The sequence below is a fragment of the Anser anser genome (genome assembly GCF_964211835.1).
Source record: "Anser anser genome assembly, chromosome: 1".
Taxonomy (NCBI): Eukaryota; Metazoa; Chordata; class Aves; order Anseriformes; family Anatidae; genus Anser; species Anser anser.
This window is the reverse complement of record NC_139720.1, coordinates 29,156,453-29,182,617: the sequence shown is the minus strand read 5'-3', so window position 1 is coordinate 29,182,617 and position 26,165 is coordinate 29,156,453. Positions and strand designations below refer to the sequence as shown.

General features: G+C 42.1%; 1 protein-coding gene across 8 annotated transcripts in view; it reads right to left on the bottom strand.

Moving 5' to 3' along the window:
• The window catches only part of GPR85 (G protein-coupled receptor 85), a 49,646-nt gene extending 23,611 nt beyond the window's left edge, over positions 1 to 26,035 (bottom strand). For 2 of the 8 annotated variants that reach the window (XR_014578668.1, XR_014578669.1), the window contains exons 1-2: positions 19,575 to 26,035; positions 17,894 to 17,988 (exon numbers count right to left, since the gene is read on the bottom strand). Coding sequence is in view for 3 of the 8 variants with exons in the window: in XM_083821543.1 (XP_083677669.1) it covers positions 16,701 to 17,813 (1,113 nt within the window). In the remaining 5 variants the exon portion in view is untranslated. Of the gene's footprint in view, positions 1 to 13,132; positions 13,227 to 15,126; positions 17,989 to 19,085; positions 19,153 to 19,304; positions 19,452 to 19,574 lie in introns of those variants that run through there. The other 6 variants (XR_014578670.1, XR_014578671.1, XR_014578667.1 and 3 more) reach the window with 5 other exon arrangements.
• Positions 26,036 to 26,165: the final 130 nt, after the last annotated feature.

The following is a 26,165-nucleotide window of genomic DNA, read 5'->3' as shown; positions in this document are numbered from 1 at the left end:
GTTTATGAGGTGTCTTCAGAATTTCCCATTGTTTGTAGAAGCTCACTGTGCTGCCTGCTTGTTATTAGCAGGATAGAAAAAAAAAAAAAAAGAAAAAAAAAAGATTGTTATGCAACTTCTTCCTTTCTTCATGATACATTTGGGTTTCATTCAGTGTGCCCCAAAACCCTGGGGAAAATCTCTCTGGCTTAAACAGCTACTGGATCAAGCCCTGAGTGAATCATCCAGGAGCTCTGTTTCTATGATCAGACGTTCACTCACCAGGCGATGGCTGTTTCCCTTTTCTTGCCATTTCTGTTTGTTGCAATCCATTCCCCTTAGTCTATTGGTATTCAAATAACCTTTCTTTCAACTACAGCAACACAAGTCATTTATTCCCAAGTCATTATTTCAGCTCTTTTCATTGGCAGCTACTATCCTGATGATGTTTAATTGCACTACGAACTCCTCTCGGGAGGAATAGCCCCATGCATCGGCACAGGCTGGGGGCTGACTGTAAAGCAGCTTTGCAGGAAAGGCCCTTGGGGTCCTGGTGGACCCCAAATTGAACACAGGCCACCAATGTGTCCCTCTGACAAAGAAAGCCAACAGCATCTGGTCATCAGGTCAAGCGCTGGCACCCCTACCCTCTGCTCAGTGCCAACAAGATCCATCTGGAGTGCTGGGTCCAGTGCCGGACCACTCCATACAACAGAGACAAAGCCACACTGGAGTGAGTCCAGCAAAGGACCACAAAGAAAATTAAGGGCTTTGTCCACCTGACATATGGGAAGAGGCTGAGAGCTGGGACTGCTGAGCTGGGACTGCTTAAGGTGGGTCCTTATTGGCATGAATAAATGCCCAGTTGGGGAAGTAAAGAAGACGGGTCCTCCCATCTTCAGTGGCAGGATGAGAGGAAACAGGCGCAAATCAGAAAACAGAAAATACCTTGTAAAAATGAGAGAAGAAAAATCTTTGTTGTGAGGGTGGTCAAACACTGGAGCAAATTGCCCTAACAGGTTGTGGACTCTCCAGCCTTGCAAGAACTCAGAAGCTGACTGGATGTGGCCATGAGCAACCTGTTCTACCTGATCCTCCGTTGAGCTGGTGTTTGGACTAGATGATCTCCAGATCTTTTCCAACCTCAGCTTTTCCATGATTCTGTTTAGCTGAAACATACTGTGTTGGGAAGCTGGTGTTGGAATGTGGTTCTTACATCCTTGAATCCAATTCTGCACACATGTATTACTGACAATAATATCCGCTATCAGAAGGATCAGCAACGATAAGCTGTTGCTGGTTATAGGTTGTATTTGCAAGATTAGGCCTTTAATAAATTCAAGAAATTCACTTCTATCAAGCCCATGCTTTCAATTACACGTTGTAGATTGTTCTTTAACAGAGCTTAGTACAGGACTGCATTCTATACACACTTCACTGGTTAGACAGGTTTGATGGAAGGAGGGAATCAATAATTTATGTTCTTTTAAAAATATGCATAAGTACATCACAGAGAATATCAAAACGTCGGGAAAAGGTGATATTATTATTTAATGTCTTGTTGATGAGGTTTATTTTGGTAAGCTCTTGACAGCACAAGGTAACATATCATCTTTGCATTGACACAAACACTACCAAAATGTGAAAGGATGCCTAGCAGTAAAAGATCTGCATCTAAAATAGATTTTTGAGAGAGCAAATTATTTTTTTCCTTCCCAATAGCTTGTTGATTTTTCTTTGTTAGAATTCTGCCAAGACCTCTGAGCAAAATTAAAAAGCATTTTTGTTATTATGTGCCATTCTCTCCAGGTCTGTTCTAAATTCTCAATTTCTTTCTGCCTTCCATTCAATGTTGAAAAATGTTTGTTGGTATTTGTGACGGGGATGAATGTCTTTATATTTCCATTGCTTTTGCAGTATAGCTGCTTTCATTACTCATTGCACTGTGCTATTCATTTTTACATTGGAGACCAAGGCCTTTTTCTATTTTTTTCCTTTATGTCCTTTGTTTGGCTTGTGATGAGAGTGATTCAGAATGCTCCAGAGGGCAGTGTTGTGCTGAAAGCCTCGGTTCTGTGGGCTTTGCCTGGATACTTTTTGGGCATCAGGAGGCTGAATGTTATTTATTCACACGCAGAGTCGCTTAAATGACCTTAAGTCTTAATTCCACAATGGCCTTGGATATACACATTTTATGACTGGGGTCATTGCAACAAAAAAATTAATTGTGCTTGTGCACATAATATGATCTTCAAGGTTTTTCAAATGCTGAGTTAGATGGAGTCAATTAAAAAAATACAATTAAAAAATCACAGTCACCTTAAATAACAACGTGCTAGCTTCACCAAACAGGCTCAATGGTTTGGAATATTAATTTCCCTGCTTGTGTCACATAGGGGAAAGGGAAGAGAGAAATCATCCCAATGAGGGTGCAAGACAATGCTGTTCCCATCCTCCCCTGGGAGTTCTGTGAAGGAGAAGCATTTCACAGAGAGGCTGCAGGGAAAGCACTAAATCACACATCTCCTACAACTACGGCCTCCCATATTCTCCTTCCACCTTGTCCTGCCCTTGGTGGGGTATGCACCAGCATTGCTAGCTGGCCTGGAAGAGCCAGGATCGCTGGGTCCAATTGTCATTGACCCCCATAATCCTTAAGAGCTTTCTGGCTGCATTTATCTTATTTTTAAGTAACTTTCAAATTCCTCTCTAAACTGAAGACACCTTGGCTGTGTCTAAACTAACCTAATTTAAGGGATGCCTACTAATGAAAGGTTACATTCCGGCAGCCTTTCGTACCGCAGTAGCCTCCCATCCAGCCCAACACGCTGCCTCCTTTCCCCAAGACCCCTATGCCTATTGCAGCCTCTCCACACCAGCTCTCTCTCCCCTGAGCATCCACACTGCTCCCAGGGACCTTCCCTACTTTCAGTAAAACTTCTGCCATCTGCATATCCTCTCCAGCACGCTGGAAACCACTGTCCATTTCCTTCTTCTGTGGCAGTTCCTCCCTTTGCCCACCTCGCAGGGCCCACGCACCCTGAGTCCCTCAGGAAGAGCTCCCGCTGCGCGGTGTGCTGCTTGGCTTAGAGGCCTGAGCAACAACAACAAAGCTGTGAGCACCCTCACTAGTCAACCACTGGCTGGGGTGCTCATCCCACCTCAGTTCCTGAGGACAGAAGCACTTGCTCACCCCCTCAGACGGCTGAAATCCCCTTGAGAGCTGCGTGTGGCTTACAGCCACGGCATGAACTGTTTGGATGCAAGACGGCACTCAGCAGGAGGCTTTCAAAAAGCTGACATGCCACCTTTTTTAAACGCGCCCTTTCAGCAGCAGCAGTGCAACAGGCCTAACCACAGCATGGCCTGAAGCCACCAGAGGGACCCCAGAACACCTGGCTGTTTGTGCAGGAGGTGCTGTGGGGTGGTCACTGTGAGCTGAAGGACCTGCAATGAACGGAACAAGGGTCATGGAGCACTGTTGTGCCTCAGCTTGCTCCTGAGCCTCCCTAACACTGAACGACAAAGATGGAATAAAGACCAGATCCTGTAAATGCTTATAGATTTAAGCAGTCCTTGCAGGGAAAACCATGAAGTTGTCCCCTGGGAATGAGCTCTGCCCTCCCACAAGATGCCTGGAAGCAAGCACAGGGGCATCAAACAGCTCAAGACACGGATATACATTCACTTAATTTTTGTTGAGCAGGGACAAATGAGTTCTGCTGTTGTTGCCCTCCAAGAAGAAAATGTTCCAAGCGTGTAGAAACTGTAGGAGGAGAAAGGAAAAAATGGGCAGAGGGTGGGGCGGTACTTGTGCAGAGGAAGTGGTGAAAGGCCCATGGCCAGAACAGAAATACCTAACGCCTATACCTCTGCTATCTACAGGTCCGCATTTTCTTCATCTGAATGCTGGCAGAAGTTTCTGCCCTGTGGAAATACTGAAATCCATGTGGATTTTGATGATCTGCTAGAAGGCAGGGCCATTTCCTCCCACGCTGTGACATGGGTGCCTGCGAGACCCTCACTGGCAGGAGCAGCACTGAGGGGCTACTCAGAAGTGCCCATGAGCAAAACAGGCTTTCAGCATGTTCATGAGCATGTGAGAAATACATCACTCTTTAAACTGCTTGTACAGCAGAGGGAGGGTTTGCTATTAGCTCTCTTGATAAACATATCTCCAGATTCGTGACTTGAAGAGAGTGATGAGCTCCATGCCGAGAAAAGGGAGGGGAAAAGAAAATATTGCCATCTGCTTGTGTAGAAGTTTAAATTCATGCACCAGCCCTTCTGCACAGATAGAGAGGGATGATTCTTCCCTTTCTGCTAGATTCAGCCTTGAGATTGCAGCAGTGCTCTCGCAGAGAGACCTGAAGAAAGACTGAAGGAGTATTGACAGCACCAAACCTCAGGTTCTGCTTTAAGTGCGTACTTTGAAAGCCTGCAGCATTCAGAGAACCTCTCTCCAAGCCTATCGGTCAAACCATCAGCCTGTTTGCTGAAGCTCCACAGACAGCTGGGGGGGCCTAGGCTGCTTGCACAGCCTCCCAGGGGACACAGCCAGCATCCACAGCGCTACTGTTCCCATAGGGTCAGTACATAGGGTTTTGCAGGTTTGGGGTCTAGCATCGTATCAGTGTGACTGGGTTTCAAATATTAAGATGTTAGGTGTTGCTGAAATCCACCTAACTGATGACGGTATTGCTGTCTGGCAAAAGTAAATTTAAAAAAAAAAATGAAGTCAGGTAACAATATTTGTTTTTATTTATATTTTTGGTAACCCAGATACGGAATTGCCCGGACAACTGTGCCTTCATCATGTGTAACTGCCAGCTTGCATTTTTGCAGGTATATCTACCCTGACAAAGGCTTTTAATATTTAAAATCATGCAGATTATCTATTCAGCCCTCAGAAAACTCATTGTGATGAATTCGGTATCTCGGTTTCAGGCACTTCAACTGCTGACACCTTTCTTCAGGCTACAGAGAGACTTTCTTAATTGTACTAAAAATTCTGTTAAACATTTAAAAATATTATTTAGTACTCAGTAAATTTTTTTTATTTGAGTATGTTACCATCTATCAATGTTGTCATGAGTCTCTAGATCTCAGAAGTGTTTTTTTTATTCTCCTTTTAAAATGTATTCTAAGAGCCTCTGTTTATGCAAATTTATCAGTCACGTCTACTCAGAAATGCTTATATCATATCTGAGGTCAGGAATTCAGCTGTATTTAAATTATATGCCAGATGGATGGGCAATGCATACATTTCAGTTCTTTGACAACTTAATGAACATATCTCTTGGCAAGATGAGGTTATCTGAACATCCCAAATCATCTGTCACAGTTGTCTCCAAACTTTTGGGCTGCAGTCTACCATCAGCAATGAAAGCTGACCACCACACTGTCTCGTCAACCTTTAGCTGAAAAGGCTCTAACAACTATTTGCTTGCCTAGGGTAGCTACAGGCTTCTCATCATGGCCTTGTCAATTACAAGGCCATGATGTAAATCCTGATTTGTAATGAGTTTCAGAAATCTAGAGACGTTAGCTAATTAATTCTCTCATCCTTCAAGTAAGTTATATTATTAGCCATTTTGCTCAACTGGCACATTATGCAAAAAAAATGCTTGGGGAAGAAAAAAAACAACCAAACAAAAAAACAACAACAACAAAAAACACATTTTCAAGCTGACCAATAATCTGGCTATCTTATTTTTGTATCCTGAAATGCTGCTTGGCCTAATCTTTAAGAAGAGGTTAGGAAACAGAGCTTTTTTCACATAATAGTTTGAGTTTCTCAAGAAGGAAAAATCTGAAAAGACGTTGACATTTCCTGCAGGAGGCCAAGACTTGGCAAAATGTGCTAAACAAAACATTCTTCATCAGTTTTACCACCTACACACCTAGCACACTAACATAATCTGTACTTATTAGTGCTGCATTCCCTTGGAAATTGGTCACCTAGTGTCTTATATTAGGAGCCCAAAATGTCCTTGGATTGCTTAAAATTAACTGGGGATAACTGGAAAGTTGGCGTGTATAAATCATCCAAGGTCACCCATGCAATGATGTTAGCAGCAAAGCTGCAATGAGAACCTGGAAGTTACTGGCTTTCATCCTAATGGTCACTTCACCAGACCAAGATACCACCATTATGGGAGATAATGATAATAAAACACTGCAGTGCTCTCAAATTGCACAGGAGCTGCACTTTCACTGTTCTGAAAAGCTATCATTCAGTCTGAAAGTTATCAAAATTGCTGGCCCAACATACTCTAAATACAGAGTGTCACTTATGAAGAACATGTAGTTTTTCTTAGTAGAGTAACATTACAAAAAGAGAAAGAAAAAGAACATGGAAGTAGAACAGAAAATCCTGTTATAATGTTAAAGAGGAATGAATGGAAAATGATGGATATTATTCTGCTTTTCTTCAGGCTCCTGCTGAACTCGGATATAATAGTGGCTACAAGACACTGGGACCACTGCTGCCACACTGGGACCACAGTGGCTATGCAGGCACTGGCACCACTGCTGCCTAGACAACACTGTTGTTGGAAACCCTTGGCGTTGCTTTCTTTTGCCATGGGTTAGCACAAAGTCATTGGTTAGGGGAACCTCGAATAGACTACAGCAACCTGCTCCTGTCTAGGTGACCCTCATTTCTGGCTCTTCATTTCTTTCACCCTCCCACTCCCCAGCTAATGCGACCCCCCTTCCTCCTTGTCCTTTCCATCTTTGCCTGAGTGCTTCTCCTCCTGGAACCTCAAATGTACATCCACTTGCTTTGATTTGTGGACAATCATCCAAATCTGGTCATTCTTACAGCCTTTCTTTCAGATATCCTCACCTCCCACCACTCTTTTGAATAACCAGACCTGTCCTTCAATCATTCTTGCTGGCTTCATCAGCTTCTTGCTGTCCTCTGACTCCCCCCATAACAGCTCAGGGGCTATGTAGCCTCTTCCTTAATTTGGAAACAAAAACAGACAAGCAAACAAAAAAAGGCTTCTGTATCCCACTTATTCTGCCAACTACACTGCTATCTTATTCTACCTCTCCTTTCTAAGCTCCCTGCCTGCAGTCAGCACCCGGTGTCAATCTCCTTGGCTTTCCCCAGCTGTTTTCATTGAGCCTTACTTTCAACATGACCTCTAATGACCTCTCCCTACCTAATGCTGTGGATCAGCAGTTATTTTCTGTCCCTCATTCAGCTTCACTGCCACTTCTTTCTGCTCTTCTTGGCCTATCATCTTTCTTTCTTTATCGAGAGGTTCTGATCTGCTCATGTTGACAGGCTATCACTGACAATTATCACCGACAATTACATTTTCAGGAAACAGCCTTCGTACCTTCTCCCAAGCTGCTCTTCTCTGCTGAGAACCCATCCCCTTGTTATTTTTCAATCCTTTGAAAACTCTCCTTTTCCATCATCTCTCTCCCTCTCTCCCTTTAAAAAAAAATAAAAAAAGGAAAAAAAAAGACGGAGTATTCTGGGATCTCTTCTCCCATCACGCTTACCAACAAACACTGTCTCATAATTTCCTTGGAATCCCACTCGTCTGTACCCATCTTCTGTTATCTTTTAATTGTAAGCTTTTAGACAGAGGCTGCTTTTTCACAGAACCTAATACAAAGAGGTACTTGTCCGTAATGAGGCTATTAAGCAACATGGTTATATAAACACGAATTACAAAGGGAGTTCAGATTTCATTGCAGCAAGCATCATATGAAAACCTTGTCATGAAGAAGAGAACCAAAATGCTTAAGAATACGGTCAAGGCCTTAAAAACTCCATCCTTAGACATGCTGGGCATGCACAGGTGAATCTGCCATCTTTGGAAATTAAGGTTTATGCACAGCATTCAGACTTCACTGAAAGCAACAGGCCTTTTATAACTAAGTTCAATATGGCCAAGGCTTTTCTATCCGTGTCTTATCATACAGACTTTGTGAATATTTGCAAAGAAGCAGTCCATTAGAATACACCTAACAATAACATTTCATAGTTATACTCAGTGACTAGGAATTACCCTGACAGCTTGATTTCTAACTTTGTATCAGGTCTGTATGCTAGGTCTGACAATACCCAGGTACCAAAGCCAGTGTTTAATGGATCACAAACACAACTTAAGAAAACATAGCTTGTTTTGTTGCTTTACACAGCCTCTTCTGAACTTTCAATTAATAAATTATTTAGCACTTGTCCTTAGATGGCATGGCTGAGATGTCAATACCACCCAAAGCACCCACATTTACCAAGCCTATCCTGTATGAAAGGGGATGACGATGTTTGTGTAAGGAAAATGTCAAAGCGGGAAATTAACCCCTTCGGGGGGTTTACACAGTCAAATATTGCAATGACTGTTAACATATCAGCATTTATCTGATGCCAAAGGATCACGATATCCCTGCTGATACTGTTTACCAGTTAGACTTGTGGTTCGCCTAGTTCAAAGAGGGCAATGGACTCTTTTTGTAACATTGCCTTTAAGTTGGTATGCTAATAAGCAAATATAATATGAAATTTTATTCCTAAAGATACCGTGTTGAATTTTCTCCAATACAAAAGGACACAATAAATCTCAGCTTTTGTGACAACACATCTCTTAGAAGAAGGTCATCTATATAAAAGAGTCTCCACAAACGCTGTTCTGTCTTTTTGGAGATTTACACTGGAAAGAGACTGAATGCTGATGGGGGCCGATCACTTCAGTCCCTTGTGTGCATATATGCTAACTAAGCTGAAATACAAGACTGTCTGAGAGATGTGGTAAAACCATGAGGGACTTCCACATCTATCTCCATCCTTTTGAAATTCCTCACACAAAGGTTGTGCTGAAAAGGATTTGATCTGCCCATTCATTCTCTTTACACACACCTCTTTTTTACCTATGAAAACCAGAAACTACTCACAGCAAACACTGAAAGAAAAACAAGCTTCGCACATTCGAACAGCATGGACTGTGACCAAATAATCCACCTGGGCTAAATCCCTAGGCTGCTGGGTTTAGTGACCCAAACTACCACGCCAGCTGCCTGGGGCGGGAACCAACCTGTAATGTGTACTACTCCCAGTCTGCCCCTATGCAAAGAGGCGGGGGCAGCAGCATTCCACCCCACCTTACTGCAGACACCCTTACCAACACTTAGGAACTTACAAATGAGCCCAAAAGCATTATCTATGCCTATTAGCACAGGTCCCTCACCTTCCTTGCACCTGTTTCTCTACTCACTTGTCATGCTCTGGTGTGATGTCCTGTGCCTTCCTCAGGGGCTGGAACCGCCACTACTTGGAACCAACTACACCACACTCTGTCAGAGAGCCTGAGAAAAGCCCACATATACACATACACATTCCCTCTTGAAACCAATCAAAAGATTAGTTTTGCACATAGACTATGACATAATTACGGTTCAAGTCCTGCTGTACCATCCTCTTACTGAGAACTAGTCAAGTAAAGAACATGAACACTTACGTAAATTATCAAGATCTTACAGACTTTATTGAGACAATTTCCACAAAAGAGAGGGAATTTTTTCCGTGAGTAGGGATTGCAAGAATATAGCCAAAGTTACAAGGATTACATGTCAAATGGTACTCTATTTTCTTTTTTTTTTTTATGTCCATCTCGCTGTAGCTTTGACAGAATATGTTAATCAAAATCCTATAGAACTGTATTTAATTGTGTATTTAATTTTCATTTACATAATCATCTTACAAAAGGAGCATTTCTCCTTTGTGCTGGATGTCTTACGATTAAAAGTTGCAATTACCCAAATATGTTATTTTAGGAGCCCCATCACTATCGCTTCTATTGCTCAGTCATTACCATAAATTATTACACAGGAGCTAAATATACATTTCCAGTCTTCATCATGTCCAAACAGTCCTGCAGTCAGAGAGATCGAATGTTCCCTGCGGTGTGCCATAATAATCTGCATTGAGTGTTTTGGATCAAATAGGAGAAATTTCCAAAGCTTAAGGGCCTTAACAGAGAATTCAGGAAACACATAATTGCAGAGTGCCTTAATTTCAAAAATAGGATTTGTGTGCCTGTAACACAGGAATTGCTTATGGAAATGGGCAAGCACTTACACTGATATATATCTCCATAATCAGTGCAAAGCTACAAATGTTTTACTACTAAATATGTATTGTAACGACTATACAAACTTGATTAAGCATAAAATCAACTTGTAAGGGGTGGGACATAGTGGAGTGGCAGAGACAGAATATATTTTCCAAAAAATAAAAAATCAAGAGTAAAGCAGAAGATCTCAGTCACTTCTGAGGGGACAACAGGGCATGAAATACCAACCAGCTCACAAAAGTGTTTACCTCTGGGGCTCTGCTTCTTCTGTTACTTCTGTTTTGAGAAGACAAATGCATAATCTATCTGTAGCCTATGAATATTGTCTAGGCATTTCTGCTCCCTGCTCAGTTTCACCCATTACCACTCAGGGTATGCACAAATGAAGTCCTACTTAATCTCAGCATGGAAGTGGGTCACAGGCTGGAGGTGGGCCAGTTCCACGGGAGGTGGTTTCACTGAGGGACAGCAGCAGGATTTTAGCTAGCTCATAAACAGGGGTTAAAACTTTGTTGTATCCTCCAAGCTGCTGCCTAAAGTGGTCATCATAAATAGGTACCCTGCTCTTAGACTGCCTCAAGAAGCTGATCCTCCAAAATTATTGTATTGCAAAACTATTTTTAGCAATTTCTTCAGTTTGCATAGGAATGTTAACATGCCTGAGCTTTACGGTTATAGAATGAAAATAAAAGGAGTCAGGAAAAGCTGCAGTTAATGGTAGCATGAGAATTCAATCTATGCTGCTTAAATGCGTTGGCAAAGCTTAGGCAAGCTGATAGACTAAAACCATGCAGAAAATGCAATACATACATGATAACATTCTTCTTTGTGACGATAACCTCAACAAACGTATTTCTGGCTTGCCTTCTCTCCCCTCCAACATGCTTGTTTTCAGAGTTTGCCTTCAAATTCTTGAAATTGAAATTTTAGCATTTCATGCAAATAGGAGAGAGAATGAACTGGAAGCATGTCATTGGGTTTTGCTTTGTTCATTTTCTAAGTGATTGTTTACATTCTTCAACCACAGACCTTGTGGGTTTACTTAAAATATGGCAACAGTATCATGGATAGGGGGCATAATAGTTGGAACTCAAATGTATCCTTTCAAACTTGGTATTTTTAATTCCACATTACAGAATAACCTGTCTTGGCTAACAAATGAAAGGATGAAAAAAACATCTTTAACTAGATGGCTCTTTTACAAAGGTGAAGTAGACTTTTCCTGAATTAGGACAGCGATAATTTTGAATAATCTCTAGAGACAGTAATTTACCTAATATTTGGAGAAGTTTTATTGTACCTAATGCAGTTTGTTGACGATTGTATCAGACAAATTCTGTTTTCAAATCTCATGCTCATTAAACGCAGTGCATAGTACAAAAACTGTGATGTGAAGAGTAAGTCTCACTGGACTGCATCAGTCACCTCACTGTCTAATGACATTGTTTTTTAAATGCATTGGGTACGTAAAATCACTATGTAGTGAAAATCTCAATTATTGCTTTGTTTCCTAAGTATTATGAAACACATGGTCAGCTACATTTATTTTACTTCAAATGGCTTGTTGTTACTTATTTCCTCTTTAGACTATTAAAACTCTGACTTATTTACTGTGGCACTCCTTTGATCATCATATACTTATGTAATTACACAGTTCAGATAAACAAAAACCACCACAAAAACTCTTTGCTATTTATAATGAGCAATCTTTAAAATTCACTTTTTGTTTTGTTTTGTTTTCTGATACTGGCTAGTTAAAGACTTTATCCATTTAAATGGACAGCTTCATCGTATCTTTTCTAAATATAAGCATGAGCTATTTTCAGGCCACTCAAGGAAAGTCATGGTGTGTAATATCAAATTCTTTGATTTGTTGCTGGCATATGCATTGCAAAATGTCATCTTGTCCTGCTGTTAGTGGACACAGCCAGAGAATGCTTATGATCATTACTGATTTAGATCGCTGATTTCTTTACATTCAAAATCACTTCAGTAAACAAAAGCAAAGAGCATACACTGAATTTTAGTTTTGAAGAATACTGTATCTCTGGCTGAGACTTCTCTTTTCTCTGAAAAGTCAATCAGATTAGTAGCGTGCACTTCCATAGCTCTCAATGAGTATAAACTGGAGGGAAGTTGTCTATGTGGTATGCAGAACTGTACAGTCAACTCCTGGTTGTCTGTGGGTGTGTAACCCAGGTTGCAGATTAGCAGGGCTATGCTAAAACAAAGCAGAAATAAAAGGAAAAACACCCACCATTTTCCTTTGAATTTCTCCTGCAGCTTTTTAGTTCAGCTTAACTTCATTCCTCAAGAAATGTAATAAACATAGGAAGTTCTTACAGGCTAGCGTGCATATGCTTTGTATTACCTATGTTTTATGCAAGTTAGTCTACACCATTTCTGTTTTCAATAATTGACAGCTGACTGTGTAACTATGGAAGAGCCTGGCAACCCATAGTTTTACTCAACATTTGCTAAAAAACAAGTATTAGTCAAAGTACATCTTTAATTCTCCTCAAAAACCACCAGACTTCCCTTTGACTTTATTTATTAAACCCATGAATAATAGCAGCTTGCTGCAATACTGGGCTGGGATTAATATAAGTAAAATGTTCTTATGTTTGGAAGGCAAAGCACAGACAATACAAGTGAGCAAACTCAATGCACTTAAAAGGAGATGGATACAGCAGGCTGCTCTGCCCTCGAGGCCTGGAGACTGCCTGAAAACCATTGTGTAATAATATTTTAGGGCTATACCAAAAACCTTGCATTAATTTGCTAACTGTCCATTTTATTCATTTAGAGGATCAATGCAACAATAACTGTGGTTTCTTTATGAAGGAGTTGGGAGAGGGGAAATTGTTTCCCGCTGCACTCTCGCCATTATACATTTTTCTCTGCATAACATAGACAGTGACTACTTCATGACCAAAGCCAAAAGACACAGATAGACAGTGTGCTAGCCAAGCATCATGGCATGATAGCACCAGGAAGGCAGCTGGAAGGAACCAGTGGCCTCCCTCTGTCTTTAGGAGAGAAATCAGACACTGACAAACCTTGGGAAGCCGCTGCAAGAAGCTACTGCTGAGGAAAGTGGACTCCTCTTATCTGCTGTGGAGGGGGGATGGCTGAGATACTTCTTAAGGAGCACTGGAGCAGAAGAAATACAGGACTCAATATATGAAATACTTCACATTGAACAAGAACTGATGGAGAGGTTGCCAAAGGGCCAGTGGCACAAGTAAAGGGCAAGAAAGCAAGAGGGGCAGACAGTCTTTTCTCAAGGGCACCTGTTCTTACTCTTTTCTTCTTCCCCAGGAAAATTAAAACAACTAGCATCATATAACCCATGAGCATCAAAGATCAACGCAGACATAAAACACTGTGACACTCTTTGCTATTCTGAAATAGAAGACTAACCTACCAGCCCTGTATAAGCTTTGGCACCGATTTCACTCCTGTACTAAAAGGAGAGCAGAAAGCTTTTCATACTGTGACACAACTGTGTACTGAGCTGGAAGAAACCTTCTTGCTCTTTTGAATTTATCCCCCAATGCATGAGGTTTGATGTGCTGACTAAGATCAAATGACACCCATGGCAGAACCTGCAAGCACTGCTTTACTTCATGTCTACATGTGATGAACCTCTCTAAGGTACCGGACATCCTGCACCAGTGAGTTCCACTGAGTAATAACTTTGCATGGCATGTTACTCCATATGTTGGCTTTTAACTTCACTGCACATCCCCTTGTTCATTTAACACTGGAGAGAATAAAAGGAATTACATCTGTCACAAGACTTCTTATTGGAACAAGTATAAAAATTCACTTAGAGAAAGACCTCCCCTGTCAGGTAGCAATACACTCGTGTATTTTTCAGTTAGTCAAAGGAATTATGTTCATATCAAAAGAAAAACATTTAGCAAAATATTTGCTTTCAGACTTGTTTACTGTTTATTATTTTAGTTTACATCAGTTACTGCTTGCAAAACTTCCAGGGAAATAATTTTAAATTGTTTTTTCCTTTTCCCACTGCATAGTAAATACAGCCTTCTTAGTATTTCAGAAGCATAGTACTATAGAAACGTGAGGGCCAGCTTCTGCTCCAAATGAAGTTAATGGGAAAACACCAACTGACTTTATTAGGAGCTAGGTCAGGCCCCGAATTCGCAGCTTGTGAAATTTCATAGTTGAAAATTTTCTGGCTAATCCTCAGAACCGACTACTTCTACAACTATAACACTATTTACAACTTTATTTATATGTACTTCTTTATTACAATATGTAATATCAATGTTCCTTGTAAAGGTTACTATTTTATAGAAATTAGACTGAAGTTATTGCCAATCAACCTTTTAATAAACTTAAGTGGGATAACTTTCAGAATTTTTCTCAACAAACGATTCAGTTTTTATGCACTCCTGCTATCTTTGACAATTGCTTAACTACCTTAATTTCAAAGCCTTTTCGGTGTAGTAAAAAAGTCCTTTTGGTGGAAGTTTATTGGTCCCGTTTCAAATTACGTTCTGAAACATCCTTGTACTGATGAGGACTCGGTATTTCAGCAAGTTTTCTGTTTCAACACAGTATATTAAGCCATGCCTCTCAACCAATCAACCTCAGTATAAAAGTGTAAGTGAGGTCAAACAGATTGCTCACTAAATCTTTGATCAAGTTGTCTGATCACATATAGACACAACTCTCTGAATTGTTGCATATGTTGTATAATGTTATCATACAAATTTAAGCATTTCCATTATTGACTGCTGCTCGTGTATGTATATATTAACTTGCTGGTCATAAAACTACAACAAAGAACAAGATACACCAATACTGAATTAAGACCTCTAGTCTTGTCTCTCCAAAAAAATTAAGAAAAAAATCAATGTTCTTTACGATCGACTGACTCATGATGTTGTGCTTCAAATATACACATTTTCCAAAATTAAACCGTGAAGTTAATGTCAAATACTGTGTTGTAACTTTAAATATAACTGACATATTAGAACAGATAGATGGGTAATTATGATAAACTACACAATAGTGCTACTGTAGATAATATCATTTATCAATCCTGTGGTCCCCATCATTCATGCATTTACAGTTTGGGAATACAGTGACTGCAAAGGATAATAATTCATAATGGCTACATTCTCAGTACTTCATGCTAGCTCACTAGACAAAATAAAAAAGGTTAATTGTATAACTGGAAAAATGTAAAATTTTATTCCAAGAAAATTAACAAGCTACACAGGTAAATTTTGGCAAATGCAACTTTATATTGAAATCCACACATCTGTATCTTAAAGAAGGAAAGACTCACAGACTCTAATGTATTTCTAAAATACTAAGAAATCATATTATATGCTTTCACAAGTTAAAACTTAAATAATTTAAAACAACCAATACACCAAAATGTGCAGAAAATATAAACAAGACTGTGCCTTCAGTAGAATAAATGCTTCACAAATTGTGCAAGATATCATACTAAGGCTGCGGTCTCCCCATGACAGCTGTCTTAAAATATAAACATACATCAACTGCCTGTGTTTCTCAGAACAAACTAGAAAGGGCGGCACACCTAGAAAAAAAATCATATCATCCCAGTGATGTGCATACTGATTTTGGGAACCATTGGAGTAAAAAGGAAAAAAGAGGACTAAGTGATCTCTCATGCACTCCCAAATGACTGACCAGAGTTACTGATTCAATTTTCCTTGCTTATTTGCTTCAATGCTAAACAAAATGGAAGATACTAGATAACCCTTTAAGGCAACATGTGTTTATTCTGTATAATTATAACTGTTCAATTATGACTGGATATTATCATTAACGTTGCCTAACAGACTGATATCTAGCTTTTTAAAAAATATAAATAAGAGTCTATTAAACTTTATACCAAATCAGCAAAACCCACAGAATACAGTTAAATGTTAGTAATTTCACCGTTAAGGAAAATGGTATTTAGAAAGAGTAATATATCTGGGAAAAAGAAAAAAGAAAAAAAAAAGAAAAAAAAAGTAAAGTCTAAATCCGAACAAAAATACTGCTTTGGAATGCTCCCCAAAACTTACTCGCAAGGCAAACAGATTTGTAAGTGTGATAATCCAATAATGCATGGCACATCTTTAATCAGTTACAGTACTTGAGTCCCCAGTTTTCAGTCTTTGCAAAACAATAATTGTATGAAATGTTTTAAAGGTCTTCAGATGTCTAAAATTAGTTTTATCAACACATTAACCTCATATCAACTTAATTTATTAAGATGTCCAATGCTAATCTTTTTGATGGTCTTATTTTATGTAGTGATATACACAGCATTTAGCACTGATACTTAGCACCTGCTACTTTCATAATCTAGATTTCAACCACATAAAGGAATTCAGGGCAGTAGTTCAGTCCTTTGTTCTTAATTACAAACCTTCAGCAGTGGTCAGCAGGAACATGTTTAGGTTTAAAATAGGATTAGAGGTGAGCTATTGCAAAGACTGCAGAATGTTGCCCAAATCCTTACAACTGCTGACATCCCATTCTTGATTTTCTTCTCAAGACATGGCTACAGGCCACAATTGCTTAGCAGAGAATGGTAGTGTTTCACAAGGCTAAAGATTTACAGATGCTCCCTCATATAACACAGTAAGGTTCCCTTGGTAACCTGGATTTTCTGCAGTAAAGAAGGGTTGTGCTGAAACAGCGCCTCAGCTCCCTGTTGGAGAAAATGCAGACAAAAGGATTGATTCCAGCTTGGGCAAAACTCATCCAGACAGCGGCCGTTAGAAATCCCCCTGGTACTACAGGCCCTCTTGCAAAAACTCTCCAGTAACAGGCTACCAAATAGGGACCCCACAAGGTCAGAAAGAGGAATGTCATGATGTAGAACATTCTGCTGATTCTCTTCTCCATTTTGAACTCGTCTAAAACCAGTAGCCTTCTCCTGCCTGTGGTGTTCGCGTTTTGCCTGATTCCCAACAAGGTTGGCGGTGTGGGACCCCTTCCAAATCCAGCCAGCCAATTAGCAGCCGCTTGACCGCTCGCTCCAGGACCATGGAAAGTCCAGTTCTGGCTCACTGCTGCAACAAACTGGACTGGCTTCATTTTCCTGCGGTCGTGAACAAAAAATATCAGCTTGAGGTAGACAAGCTGTGTGGCTAGGAGGATGAGGGCAAGAAGAAGCATAAATCCCAAAGAATCATTAGCCCTGAAGGAACGATGCTGGAAAGTGCATTGGTCTTCCTCCCTAATGAACGAGTAGGTGCCCACATCTAAAACTGGGGGGAAAGCCATGGCTACAGAGAGGGTCCACACCATACAGATAACGGCCAAACAAGTCCAGAAGGTCAGCCTTTTCGTATAAAAACGGTGGTGGGCAATAGCTAAGTATCTGGTGACACTTATGCAGAACAACATGAAAGCAGTGTGAAAGCAGGACAAAACCCCCAAAAAGGCAATCACTTTGCAAGTAAGAGTCCCATACGTCCAAGTAGAGCCATTTTTTACAGAGGTGAAAACAAATGGGAAACAAATTGCAGATCTGAGGATATCTGAGCAGCAAAGATCCAACAGGAAGTAGTAAGGAGCTCTATGCAAGGTCTTATCTTTGACTAGCAAAATGGAGATCAGAAGGTTACCCACCACACTGACTCCTATTATGAAACCCAGTGAAGTCAGTTTCAGAAAAGCTGTTAAAGGAGAGAGATTTTGTAAAATGTTGTCAGCTGCATGGCTGTAGTTCGCCATAGATGGATGGATGATATGTATATTGCCTCAGTCAAGTCTCATGATCTATATATAAGAACAAGGAAAAAATAGATCCATACATCTTACTGAAAATGTAATCCACAAACAGAACTGATCTGGTGTCTAGTCATACAGTACATCCTCTTCTTTCTGATTTGTCATGCCATCAAAATATCTGAAAAAAAATCGAGCTATCAGTTCTTAAGTTAACAAGAAATGATGTCAGAAAGTGCTAACAAAGATGTTAATTTATGGAGAAGCAAATGAAGTTGTAAATTTGAGTACTATTGTTTGTTTTTAAAAATCTCGAGGCTTTTTTTTTGTTTTTTATACTTACTGTTTAGCATGTTTGATTATTGGCATTTCACAGATTTGGCTCATTACAGTTTCAGAACTGACCAGTGCCCCTTATATTCGGTAGCATATATAATTTTACAGTTAAAGCCTCAGAGATTTTATGAATCAAAAAGATTCCTAGTTTGCAAGCCCAAGAGTTAATCACTGGCATCTTTAAAAAAATCCCCAAAGGCTGCTGATATTTTGACATTACCTATATTTATTTTACGGCTACAGTATTTGTCAATGTTTTAGAGGCAGCTGCTGTGTTGATACGGATCACACCCAAAGAAACCCTGCAGAATTTATGTTTTTTAACCCAAGTCACCAAAGCACATTAATCACACTGTGTTGGTTCATGCACATTGTAAGAGAAACAGTATTCATTATTCCCCTCCCTTCCTCCTATAAGCCATAATTTTATCATTTAGGCTTCCAAATAAACAGGTATGCCAGACAGGCGATAGCACTAAGCTTTAGGGTCCCCCCCCTCCCCGCTTTAATGCAAATCTTTAGAGCCTCAACATAATTCAGAATAAGCAACGCTTGATGTAAATACTGAGAAAAAATAGGCAACACACCCAAGATACAATGCCCATCCTTTCAGGAGGGCTGGTTTTGATTATGCTTAAATAAACATATAACAAATTGATATATATATATATATTTTTAGCTAATTAGGGCTCCGCGATTCCCACTCATCCTCCCGGTGAACCTCACCGGAACATCATTTCGTGCAATAAAATAAAATAAAGAACTGTCTGCTGTTGTTTTATTATTATTATTATTATTATTATTCCCCCTCCCTCCGGAGCCAGGGACGGGAGCCACAGCAGGCATGATCAGGCTCCTTCGCTCCCCACCCCGAGTGTTTCCACCTCGGGTGTGCACAAAGGATATTCCCACTGAATCCCAGCAAAACCCTTCCATTCTTACCGTCCACAAAAGAGCCTGATTGCTGCTGTGTAAACAGAGGCTGATCAGATCATGGCATCGTTTTAAAACCATGAAATCAGGCTCCCCCTCCCCCCCCCCCCCCACCTTCCCCCTCACCCCCCCGCCGCTTCCCCCTCCTCTGTGGCGCCGTCCCCGCCGCCCGGGCGGCCCTGCCTCCCCTCGCACCCACCCCACAGACCCCACGCACCCCACACGCACCCCACAGACGCTCGCACCCCCCGGGGAAGGGCCGCCCGCCACCCGCGGCCATGCCGGGCACGACTGCGCCGCGCCGCCCGGGTGCCGCCGCCCGGCAGCCGCAGCTGCCGGCGCCCTGCGGGAGCCCCCCGCGGCGGGGAGCCGGGGCTTTGTCTGCGGGCTTCGGCTCTCATCGCTCCCCCGGACCCCATCCCCGAGCCCGGGGGGGGGGTCCCCGCACCTGCGGCTGCGGCAGCCCCGGCTCGCCAGCCCCTGCCCTCCTCCTCCTACCTGTTGGTGCCGGCGGTGCCCACATGCCACAGCTGCTCCTCCAGCGCTGCTTTATCCCCTTTTTAAACCCCTTTTCGCTTTCCTCCGCCGCGTTCCGTTCTTCTCTCTCTCATTCCTTTAGGATTATTTTTATTTATTTTTCCCTTTTTTTTTTTTTTTGCCTCGGTACCTCGCCTGAGGATTCAGTCAGCGGCTCGGCCGGCGCATGCCCGCTGCGCCTCCTCCCTGCGCGCCGAGCCCCGTCCTCCCTCCCGTGTCGCAGCGGCTCGGGCACCCCCCGGCCCTCGGCGGCGGCCCTGGCCGAGGGCAGGGCGGCCTCAGCGACGGCTGCTCCCTCGCTGGGGGCCGGGCAGCCCCCGCGGCGGCTGCTCTGTCCCCGCCGAGGGGATGGCGGCCCCCCCGGCAGCGGCAGCAGCCGCCGCCTCAGCGCGGGGAAGGCGGCAGCGCGTCCCCATCGCGATGCATAGCCCGGCTGGATTTATCGCCGAGGGAAGGGAGGGGGGGAGGAAGCGGGTCCTGCGCTCCTTGTTTGTGCCGATGAACTCCCCCCCCTCCCTCCCCTTGTGCTGAAAATGGGGGGGGGGGGACGAGGGAGCGCCCCCTTCTCCTTCCCCCTGCTGGCCCCTGCGGCGGCGGGGAGAGGGAGGGGGGCTCCCGAAGAAAGCGCCGCGGTTCGGGGCGGGCGCCTCGGCTGCGGGGCCGCTAGGACACCGCACCTTCCCCCTGCCTCCCCCGCTGCCCCCCCGGCAGCCGGCGGCACGGCGGCGTTGGCAGCGTGCGGGCACGGCCGGCGCAGGGCTGCTGGCAGCGCTGCATGGCGGCGAGGCCGAATGCTAACGGCAGCCTGCTCCGGCCGGGGCGCGGCCCCCGCTTGTGCCTCGACGCGCACCGAGGGAGCGGGGAGACGCGAGGGGACGGGGTGGGTCGACGTCCCCCGAGATGGCACCCCTCGGCCCGGCCGTCCCCCGAGATGGCACCCTTCGGCCCGGCCGTCCCCCAAAATGGCACCCTTCGGGGGCACCGAGGTGGTCATGGCGGGAGGCAGCCTGCAGCCTAGCTGCTGCGAGTGCCTGGCCGCCCACTGCCACTCGCAGAGGGTATAAAACCCGGGGAAGAAGCAGAGGGTTTGGCGAAAAACCTTGACGGAGCGTGGCCCTCAGCCCTCCGGCCTCTTGAATCTTTGTAGAGGTTTATCCCAGACAAGTGGGCACATTAATGAGAGGTGCCCCAAAAGCCTTCGAGGAGGAAGTCCCATGAGGTATTCCAGGGTAGAAAAAGGCTTGGTTTCTGAGGAACTTCTTCACAGGCAGCCTCCACTCAAGCCAAAATAAGTCCTTCTGGAGAATGGGTTTGTGGGGTTGATTCATAATATGTGGCACATCTTCAGGATCGCCAGTAGACTACTAAAGCTGTTATCAAAGTTTGGGTTCTTCTTGGTTTTGGCACTTTCTAAAAGTCTTTGGAATTAGTGGCCAAGCCACAAAATTAGCTTCAGGAGCAGCGTGATTGGACCCAAAGGTCTGCAGCCACTGAGTAATACAGTTACTCAGAACAAAAAATTGCAGTGTTTCAAGCATGTGAATTGCTTCAAATAAAACATTTTTCTGAGTAGAAAACTCACATAGAGCCTTATCATAGATACCTTATCATTTTTTCTTCTTTGTTTCTTTGTCTCTTTGTCTCTTTGTTTCTTTGTTTCTTTCATGAACGTAATTACTATGACCTTAGGTTGCTGCTCATCTTTGGGGTTGATTTCACTTCCAAAAATTGCCGTTTTGGGTGGTTATTAAAGCTACTACTTCAAGATGTGCTTCTCATGTCACAATCAGCTGAGCTAAGCAGACCTCTCTGGCTACCCCTTTTCTGTTAAATATGTGTGCTTTCTCATAGAGCTGTTACAATTTATATCGCTATATAACATTTAAAAACTTGCTTTTCTTTTATACCTGTCAAGGACTGCTGAAGTCCATAGACTTCAGAATTCATGGACTACTGTTCAACTGCTGGTTTAGCATAATCATCATATGTGTAATCTGGGAACTAATGCTCTAATTTTATTCAATGAAATGTAGACATCTAGACTGAAGTTACATATAACTAAGCTAGTTTCCCATTGTAAATGGAAGAGAAGAGAAGAGAAGAGAAGAGAAGAGAAGAGAAGAGAAGAGAAGAGAAGAGAAGAGAAGAGAAGAGAAGAGAAGAGAAGAGAAGAGAAGAGAAGAGAAGAGAAGAGAAGAGAAGAGATAGTTCAGTTGGAAGGGACCTACAGAGATCAGAAAGTCCAACTGCCTGACCACTTCAGGATTAAACAAAAGTTAAAACTTATTATTGAGGCATTCTCCAAATGCCTCTTGAACACTGACAGGTATGGAGCATCAACCACTTCTCCAGGAAGCCTGTTCCAGTGTTTGGCCACCGTAACAGTAAAGAAATTTTCTGAATACCCAGTCCGAAACCTCCCCTGGTGCAGCTTCTTGCAGTTCCCATGCATCGTATCATCCATTACCAGGGAGCAGAGACTAGCACTTCCCTCTCCATTTCCCTCCTCAGGAAGCTGCAGAGAGCAATGAGGTTGCCTCTGAGCCTTCTTTTCTCCAGACTAGACAACCCAAGTGTCCTTGGCCTCTCCTTACAGTACATGAGAAGATGTTTTAGGGATCAGATCACCTCATTTTGAAGCACAAGTCTAAAATAGGTCAGATGGATACACTATTCTCTGGAATAGAATTAAGCAAGAGAAACCCTTGTTAGAAACGGAGAGATTTCTGGTGAAGTGTGAAATAACACTATGTTAAGCTGTTGTTCTGGGAGCAGGTCACTTTCCCCATGGATGGAAAGCAAATCCAGGAGTCGTGGACTGGGAATCTGGGAGATGAAAGGAGTGGTCTGTTAAAGATGGCTCCAGGAAGCATGAGCTGAAATGAATATGCCTTTGGAAGGGGGGGAGGAGAAAAGCTACAAAAGGACAGGTGAAGAGATCTGTCCTCAGTAGTTCTTCAGATTTGTACTCTTCAGTTCTTCAGGCTAGAGATCTGAAAGGTACAGAAAAAAAAAAAAAAAAGTGGGGAAGCCTTTGTTGTAAAGTGAGTTGATTAGGGGTAGCCAAGCAGAACTTCTTGGGGCTTTGCCACAAGAAGGGATCCTGAACTTGGAATAAATGGCCCGCTCCTGAGTGTAAGGGGGACAGCATTAAGGACAGCAGGAAGGAAGTTTAAAAGAGAGGACTTGCATGCTATATAAACATCTCAGAGGACAGAAGTGATTATTCTTGGGAAGGTAAATAATCTTTCCCTGCTATTTTTATGTAAGTTCTTGTCTGCTTTTCCCCAGGAAGGAAGGGGAAAGGGACAGAGAACAAGTCAAGTGTAAGAGCAAGAGCATTTATGTACCCCATTGGAGCTAACAGCAGAATGATTCAAGCCTTCCCTAGAAAATATGAGAGTCGAGACTCTTTCCCTCATTTTCTGATTTAGATCAAAGACGTGAACTGTCTGCAGGTTTGGGTAACCCTACTGCAAATTTGTTGACAGTTATGGTACAGAGATCTTTCCATGTCTCCTGCTGGAGTTATTTGTTTTTTCATAAGTTAAGACCCACAGCCTAGAAGATAATGGGTGAGGTACTCAGCATTGCTGTTGGTAACTGAGAATTCCATATTTTGACTGACTTTTTTTTTTTTTTTTTTTTGCTATTTAGGTAGTGTATAAGAATAACCAAGGTCTGGGTCCAGTGAATTGGACCCACTAGGTCCATTCCCAGAACAGGACCACCTTATTAGAGAGTCATACTTTGAGGCTTTTGGTCTTTGACAAGAGATTGCAGCAACCCATTGCCATGAGGTGGTGGCGATGTTTGGGTACCAGGAGTTCTGGCACCTGTGTGAGGGACAGTTTACTATTGTAAAGGAACTTTGTTGGCATATAAGAGCAGTTTGGGTACATGGCACTTGATTTCTTTTGAGGAATTGTGTACCAAAGTTATAAACCAGGTCGGGTTGGTGAGTAGGTGATTCTCATTGTTTTGAGCTTTTTCCTCAGAATGGAAGAGGTTTTTTAGAAAAGTCTGACACTGACAAATCTCACTAATGGAGTCTGAGGTAGAGATTGGGCTGGAAGACAGGCTAGTGATGACGAGTAGCTATCAGTTGAAAAGATGGGGTGAGATATTAGCCTCACCAAGGTCAGTAACAACTCTCGCCAATTTCAGCAGAATCAAGATTTCAGCCCAGGGTCAGAAGCTGTGAGCAGCTAACCTGTAAAATATTCATGTCTCTATTCTCTTGATCATTTGGGTAATTAAAGCGTTTATTAGTGGTTCTGAAATTTGGATGTATGTGTTGCCTGGGCAGTCTGCAAAATGCAAACTGTGAAGCACTGTGGGATTTTGTGACATCTCCACAAAACTGGAGATACTCTGCAAGGTGTACCCACCTCTGTGCAGAGGCCAGCACAAGATTTATGTATTGCTTAAGAGACTGTGATAGATGCTATCAAAGTACATCCTTTTCAAAGGGCTCAAGGAATTCTTCCAAGGGAAGTTTCATGCCAGTGCTGTAGATTTGTGCAACTTTGAAATAGTATTTAAGTACAACTTATGTAATACAGAGACCTGTGAAAGACCCCTGCACAACAGAGAATTTCACCTGCAATATATTTGGTTCCTGTGCTTTGTAAAGTGTTTGCAGAGTAAAGACATCGTTGGTAGTGTCTGGCTGCGGGGTTGGCCCTGAGCACAGACATAAATTTCACCCCACGCTAAAGGTGCCTGAACTGGTCTCCACCTCAGTGATGCCTGGTTTCACATATGACAAAACCACATTCATATGAGTATTGAAAACAATTCCTCTGGGTAATTATTGCAATTTTAAAAATTAATATTTTGCCAGATCCTCAGTTGTTTTATAAATATTTCTCAGAAGTGTTTAATGAGGTATTTAAAAAATGTTTCCAAAGTGCCCTTTGAAAGTTAATTTTATTCTTAAAAATTGAACTATGTTGCACGCTAACACAGGGATAAATAAAGGTTTAAGGGCCAATATACATAAACTTGTCTGCTGAGCACATAAAAAGGCTTTGTCTTGCAGAGGGAAACAACAGCTCTGTGCAACTCTAATGGCTGTGAGAAACCAACGTGCTTCTGAAAATCGCATTAGATACTCATCGGTGTCCTCAAGCTTCTGAACATCTTTTAACATTTTTTTCATTACAACTATATCTGAAAGACTGGACACACGTCTTCTGCATCTAATTTTCATAGATATACTGTTACATAAATATTGCAGTGTTACGTTCAGTTATTTTTTATGCAATTTAGGTAGTGTGGACAAGTAATTACTTGACTTCACTTGCTATCAGGTAGTCAGAAATGCAAATGAACTTAACCATGCCCGTGACTAGTTGCCAATGTTAAATTGCACTGCTAATTACTTGTTTCTACAAAAAGATAAGCTACATTTTTAAATTGCTGGACTTCACAAGTGGCCTTTTTATATATTTGAGAGAGAGAGAGAGAGAGGCAAAGAAGGGTTCATGCTGCCTTTGTGGTTTGTACTCCATATGTATGTTGTAATGTACTGAAGAATTACCAGATTGCTTATTTTCACAGCCAAGGTGGAGTGATAATAAATAACTGATTAAAGATACAGATAATCACATCCACAGTGATGTGAATAGATGATTTATTACCACAGATGTATATTAAAAAAAAAAAAAAGATAAAAGGAACTTTTATCGTAGACGTATCATGTAGATACATTTTTGAATGGCTGAGAATATTTGTCTAATATTGCCGTCTTGGATTTCTTGTAAATCGTATGCATAGATAATGGTGTATTTAAAATTTAATCTTTGAATAATTTTTTTAGCTCAAATTTACAAAAAAAAATAGCAAAACAGAGGGTAAACTCTTATCTTGTGTGTCCATTTTATCAATTTTTCTAAATGTGAATAATGCTGTATTTGCAATTTTGTTAGTGTAAAGTATTGAAATTCTCCTCCAGTCAACAGTTTTTAGTTAATATGAGCAACAACGTAGCCTTCAGTGAGGTCCTGAGCTGCTGACCTTGGAAGGACACTTGCTGTTATTCCCTGCCCTCCTGGGAAAGAGAATGAACCTCTCATCAGGACTCAAGAGAATGCGGACCAAGCTTAGGAAAGTACCCGCTATATCCGGTCTTTCTGCTCTCCTCCCGTGCCAGAAATTCTGTTGGTGTTTTGGTAATTGAATGTGGAATGGCTGGAAATAACTTTCTTCTTTCTCCCTAACCAAAAATAAAATACCATTGCTTACAAATCTGGTAGATGGGACTTGTTGAAGCATGTGCACAGACACTGGGAATAGTCCTACAGAAATAGCGATTCATTTATTTAATATATTTTCATCTGCGCTTTAATTAATCCAATTAATTGTACATATTTTAGTATAAGCTATATACGTCTTTCAACTCCTGTAAATACATTCCATTCGCCGATACTTTTTCCTGTGCATGACATATGGCTATGTGAATACATCATAGTGGTACAATTCAGCAACCAAGATAGTTGAAAGGAACGATGCTGACAAGTTATGAATTCATGACTAAATCACCATTGG